This window comes from Engystomops pustulosus, chromosome 9, assembly GCF_040894005.1.
Source record: "Engystomops pustulosus chromosome 9, aEngPut4.maternal, whole genome shotgun sequence".
Lineage (NCBI taxonomy): Eukaryota > Metazoa > Chordata > Amphibia > Anura > Leptodactylidae > Engystomops > Engystomops pustulosus.
This window is the reverse complement of record NC_092419.1, coordinates 30,292,179-30,298,800: the sequence shown is the minus strand read 5'-3', so window position 1 is coordinate 30,298,800 and position 6,622 is coordinate 30,292,179. Positions and strand designations below refer to the sequence as shown.

At 41.2% G+C, this 6,622-nt stretch overlaps 1 protein-coding gene across 1 annotated transcript; it reads left to right on the top strand.

The window, feature by feature from the left end:
- The first annotated feature begins 970 nt into the window (after positions 1 to 970).
- P2RY10 (P2Y receptor family member 10) lies at positions 971 to 6,388 on the top strand. The gene is made up of 2 exons (XM_072123225.1): positions 971 to 1,178; positions 5,249 to 6,388. Exon 2 carries the CDS (start codon positions 5,300 to 5,302, stop codon positions 6,266 to 6,268), a length of 969 nt encoding a protein of 322 aa, XP_071979326.1. The 5' UTR covers positions 971 to 1,178; positions 5,249 to 5,299; the 3' UTR covers positions 6,269 to 6,388.
- Positions 6,389 to 6,622: the final 234 nt, after the last annotated feature.

Below are 6,622 nucleotides of genomic sequence, written 5' to 3'. Positions count from 1 at the left end.
CTTACTTGAGTTACTTAAAAAATGTTATATATGGGACTGACATTAACTTTTGTTTTTTTTCTAGGAACATTCCTGTTTCTTCCTATCAGAAGTTGGTTGTTTGTGGGCATTGTTAAGATCTGTGTGCACCCAGTGTATTGTTAATCTGAGAGTAACTTCTCTGTAGCTAAAAGAAGTGACCCACTGATGGACCAGATCTTCTGCAGAGTCTATAAAGTTGACAGGGGACATATGAGGGAGTAATCCTTCCTCTTCTGTTGGTGCTAGTCACTGGGGGTTACAATTTGTCTTTGACTTGGTTGTCTAATGTTCTATGTTCAATTCAATTTCTGGTTAAGGCTACATTCACACGACCGTATGGGGGGCGTATATACGGCTGCTGTATATACGTCCCCCATAGACGGCAATGGGTGCACAGCGCCATATGGAGTGGTACTTTGCTGCACACGTGCGGCACCGTACCGTTCTGTAGCAGGGGAAAAGATAGAACATGTCCCATCTCTCCCCGGAATACGGCACCGTGCCCCATGTTTCTCTATGGAGAGGGGCGCTCACCCCCTCCTCCTCTCCCAGACGGTACGGCCGGCACACGTTCATGTGCATATAGCCTTATCTGAATTCATCAATTGTGTCTGTGCATTTGGTTTTTTTTTGTTTGTTTGTCTCCTAATATTTTTTTTTTTGTGTGCCAGGGGGTGACTGGAGTTATTTTGTGCCAAATCGTAAATCATGAATTTAGTTCAGTATTGTAAAATAATGCATATGCAAATAATGAATTTGGAGCAAGCAGGGTCTATGTGACTTTTTGCACTGTCCTATGTTCATTTGGTGCAATGGAAAGTCACAAAACAGCAAAAACAATGCCAAACAAAAAAAAACTATGATAAATCCCCCCCATGTGTATATGGTGTTAGAGATGAAATATTACATGTTATGTGTCTTCTCTAGCAGGTCACTGGATGGATGAACCTGTCTGAGTGAGGAAGTTCCGGTAACTTAAGTAAAACTCAATGTTTTCATGTGAAGTAAACCACATCATGAAAATGAACAAGCTGTGGTGCCAAGGGCTGCCTGTTGTGTATTTCCTCTTCACTCCCCGTCATACTGCTATTATCTCGGCTTTACTAACTGGTGTATGATGCAGAACAAACTCAGGACCATCGCTAATTACTGAATAGGTAAGATTTACCATAGATTTACTGTATATACTCGAGTATAAGCCGCCCCTAATTTTACCACAAAAAACTGGTAAAACCTATACATTTTTTTTACTCGAGTATAAGCCGAGTTTGGGTTTTCAGCACAATTTTTTTGTGCTGAAAAACTAGGCTTATACTCGAGTATATATGGTACATTCACATTCACATTCGTGAATCTCTATGCTTTTAGTTGATATGTTTACATTGCAGAGACTTGATCAGGTAGGAATATATACTGTATGCTCACATGACATCTATATTGTACCATTACAGTCCCATAATATATAACTGGTGATCAGTTTCTTAAAGGGGTTGTCCACTTTCAGCAAATAATTGATATGTTTTGTGTAAGAAAAAGCTATAGAATTTTCCAATATACTTTCTGTTCAAATAATCAAGGTTTTCTAGATCTCTGCTTGCTGCTTGCTCTAGAAAGCTTCTATGTTTACTTCCAGTGGATAGAAATCTGTCCATGGTCATGTGATGTCACACAGGTGCACGGCTCATTATAGCACACGGCTCTGATTACTCTGTGATAATCGCGGCTTCTGCCCCTGCATGTCCATCACATGACCGTGGACAGAGTTCTATCCTTAGGAAGTAAACATAGAAGCTTTCTATAGCATGGCAGCAAGCAGAGATCTAGAAAACCATAAGGAATTGATACAGAAAGTATATTGGAAAATTGTATAACTTTTCCTTACACAAACAATATCAATTATCTGCTGAAAGTGGACAACCCCTTAAAGTTGATGTAGTAGAAGTTGAAATAATGTGGAACCATAAAGCATCTGGGACAAACTTAGATTCTCATGTCTCCTTTTGGCAGTGCTGGGTTAAGAGGGAGACTGGTTAAACCTTAAGTATTGTTTGCCCCAGTAGATCATTGTACATGATTATTTTTTATCTAATATGGGTTCCAGAAGGTATAACAATAACAAAACCCAATCTGGTTCTCTCTGGTTCTCCAGCATGATGCCTACTGTCACTCCTGGTGCATGTATACAAAGGCTTAGCGATTACATGCTATTAACAGTGCACACCTAATACAGCCTGATACAGGCTGCAGCCACTGGCACCCTGGTGCACCCTGTCAGTGCTGTTGTAGCTAAGCTTCTGTATCCAAACAGAGGTCAGCAGGGAAGGGAGGAGCCAGGCTGCACCAGAGCACCAAAGAGAGGTGAGTATAGGCTCTTTCATATTTACATACCCCCTGGGACTTATATTAACAAAACATAATCAAATAGGACAATCACTTTAAAGGAAACCTACCATTTAGAATGGTAGGGGTAAGCTGTAAGTACCGAGCACCAGCTCAGGGTGAGCTGGTGCTGGTACTTACTTTCGTTAGTGTTATAAACCGCGGTATCGCGGTTTTAACACTTTTTAAACTTTAGAGCAGGAGAGGCTTCGGCGATTTCCTATGTAGGCGCGCGCACGCAGCGCCGAAGCCTCTCCTGCTCTAAAGTGTAAAAAGTGTTAAAACCGCGATACCGCGGTTTATAACACTAACGAAAGTAAGTACCGGCACCAGCTCACCCTGATCTGGTGCTCGGTACTTACAGCCTACCCCTGCCATTCTAAATGGTAGGTTTCCTTTAACAAAGTAGAAAACCACCTTCCATCTGGAAGATCATCAGCAGTTATTGGTAAAACCTACCTGTGTGTATACGGTCTGATTTGAACTCTAGCTACCTCACATCAGTTTGTTACCTGACGACTCTATTTGCTTCTCTGACTTTATACCCTGCTGTCATTTTTTTGTGACATTGACATAGACTTGGAGCTTATTCTCTGCTTTGTGCTTTTGTCAAGACATACTCTCCTGGTTTTGACTTGGCTTGTTGACTAAGTTTTGGCTCCTCTCTTGCCTATCACTAGTGAATGTCGCCTGGTTTAAAGAGATTGTCAAGTTTCGGTGACTTAGCTCACTACTCCTTTCTCTTCCTTTTCGGACAGAGGTGAGTGGGTCGCAGTATCACCAAACTGGCAGGTCCTGTGGGGGTGTTTCCACATCAAAAGTCGGTGCACCTCTACAACTTTTATTCCTACGCCCCTCACCTTTCCTGACATTTCAATTGTAGCAACAATTTTGGAGCTTCTACATCATATGCTGCATTAGACCATTCCTGTGCCCCTACACAGTCTGCTACAAGAAGCATGATTGGACAGTGTGAGGGTATGTAGGGAACCGCCCACAATTGACCACACCCAGCTGTCAGTTTAGTCCTAAATTTGTAGAAGAAAAAGGGCACAACAAAAAAATAAAGAATTTTAATTTTCTACAGAATGCACATTTGTACAATGATGTGTCTTCTTTAATGTAGTATATAGGGATGATATCTTGTTCCTCTATTTTGGTTTGCTTGATGTTGTGGTCACGTATTGCTCATTCTCATGTACTTCTAATGTATTCCTCAGAACGCATTTCCTGTGGTAGAAGATGCTTTACAGCCTTAGAGACTGTATGATATGTCTTAAAGGGAACCTGTCAAGAGGATTTAGGCCCACAGATTGCCACCGGCCTATAATGGAGGATAGTGACAGGATCACAGTGATGTTCTAAATTCTGTGAGATTCAGAATTATACAGAAAAAGTATGGGAAAATAAGCAAGGTTTTCCATGATGGGGAAAACCACTTGGATTAACTTTGGTTTGTTTGACGTAAAACAGAGAAAATTTTGATTCCATTTGGTGCAAGCAAAAATACCGAATTTGAGAATCTCATATCTAGTCAAATCCATAGGATAACTGGATGGGTCTAAGCAGAGGTGTAACTTAGAGGGGGTGCAAATGGTGCGGTGGCAACCGGCCTCAAGAGGCCAAGGGGCTCCATTTCTTTTATGAGAAAACTAGTACTATAAACAAATTATAATTGGGGGCACACCCAGGGGCAAGATTCAAGTTACACCACTGGGTCTAAGACTAAAGCTCAGTTCACACCAGTTCAAAGTGTCATGAAACCCCCAATGCAGGTGTGAACTTAACTTTAGAAATATTTCATTGTGTTATATTTACAAGGTTTCTTGTCTCTAGGTGACAGATAAAATTGCTCTCTATCTCTGTATAGAGGTGGTTACACTGATAAAATATGACGTATTTAAGAAAAGCTTATGATCTTTTTTTTAACAAAATGGATCATTATAAATAACTGCTATTTAAAGGACATCTACCACCAGGATGAAGGATAGTAAACCAAGTGCACTCACATATTGGTGTAGTCCCCTCTGGCTGGATCTGCTCTTCTTTAAGCTTCATATGCCCTTATTTTTAATTTTAAAAAAAAGCTAAAACTTATGCAAATGACTCTGAGAGGCTCCGGGTTCCATTAACAGCTATGGAGACCAGAGCCCCTCCAGCTTATTAACATAATTTTTAAAGTCTTTTGTTGTAAAAAACAGGACACAAGATGCTAAAAGAAGATCAAAACCTGCCAGAGGGAGCACACACGAGTATGTGATTGCACTTGGTTGACCATCCTTCATCCTGGTGGTAGATGTCCTTTCAAAAAAAAACATTTGAGACACTTCTCTAATTAATTTAAAGCGTTTCTGGCTGTTAACAAAAATATATAACTGGTCGGGGGGGGCTGTGAATAAAAAGTATACTTACCTTATCCGGTGCTCCTGTTGTCCTGCACCACTGCTGGTCAGTTCGATGCCCATGTTTGTTTATAAAGTCAGCCATGCTCCGGTCTAACTACCTCCGCCCATCTGGCATGCCCACCCATCCACTGCCGCCACAACTGATACAACATTAGCTTCAATGGGTATCTGGTGCAACAGCGCTGGACGGGTGAGCTGGCCAGGTGGGTGGAAGCTTTCACCGCGGAGCTTGCCTGACTTTTCACAGCCCCCCAGTCCAGCTTTTTTTCAACACTTGGACAAACCTTTCTTTAAAAAAACACATCTTTCCTTGGCAACGCTCTTACTGAACGTTTGTAAGGACAGCTTTTGCTGTATATTGTGTATCTACAAGTACAGCTTAGAGCTGCTTACAGGGATCCATATTATCTCTTATACTAATAGTATAATTATCTTTTTTGCAGAGATCCAAAATATCAAGATCAAGTTTTCAATGAGAAACAAGAAAAGAGATAATGATAAACAGCAGCCTATCGCACTGCAACAGCACCCTGGAATTCCGGCATACCCTATATGCCATCACCTATACCATCATATTTATACCGGGTCTTATAGCAAACAGCGTCGCTCTTTGGCTTCTAAGGAGCTTCATCAACAAGAAGAACAAGGCCATCATATTCCTGATCAACTTAGCGTTTGCCGACCTTTCACACGTCTTGTCGTTGCCCCTACGGATCTATTACTATGTAAACCACACTTGGCCGTTTCGAAACTTTCTGTGCTTGCTGTGCTTTTACCTGAAGTATCTGAATATGTATGCCAGTATTGTGTTTTTAACTCTGATAAGTGTTCAGCGCTACGTCTTCACCAAGAATCCTTTCAGAGCCAAGGGATGGAAGAGGAGGTATGATGCCGCCATCTGTGTGCTTGTCTGGATAGTGGTCGGAGCTGCCTGTCTGCCTTTTCCAATATTCAGAAACTCTGGATTGAACAGCACAAGCACCAGTTGCTTTGCCGATCTTGGTACCATAAAGATGAACACCACAACCGTCGTCATCATGCTCGTAGGGGCAGAGTTGGCTGGTTTCATCCTCCCCTTGATAATTATTTCTTACTGCACCCTAAAAACAAGAGCCCAATTAAAAAGCGGCTCCATAAGTTGCGAAAATATGAAGGAAAAACAGAAAGCTTTACAAATGGTCGTGACCTGCGCCTCAGTGTTTTTTATCTGCTTTGCTCCTTACCACATTATTTTCTTCTTCTACATTATTGTCAATTCCAATATAATCCATAGCTGTGTAGTGCACAAAGTTATCATGAATCTCCACCCCTTCTCCCTCTGCCTGGCGAGCTTCAATTGTTGCTTGAACCCCATCCTGTATTATTTTACTGCATCCGAGTTCCAGAATGAACTGGCCAAACGTAGTTCCTCAGTTGTCCGCGTCCGTCTCATGAGTAGAGACAGTGTTTCTTCCATTAGGTGATTACATTTCCATCTCAGATTATTAATTTTTATGCACAATTTTATCGGCTGATGTTGAAAACGTATGCACTTGCAGTGCTGGGGTACTGGGTTCAAGCCCCATCCAGGTCAACATCTGCAAAGAGTTAAGAGAGAAAGGTAGGATGTGTATAGGGACAACTACGCAATATAAAGTGAAATGTATCAATTTATTTATGAAAAACACTAAACACTGACATTTAAAAACATTTAAAACATTTAAAATGGGCGCGTGATCTCCCCCATCACACAACTTGGTGATATCAACCTTTCTTTATTCATTACTAGACTCTATTGCATTGACTGTGTTATTGATAGTATCATTTTTTTACATTGA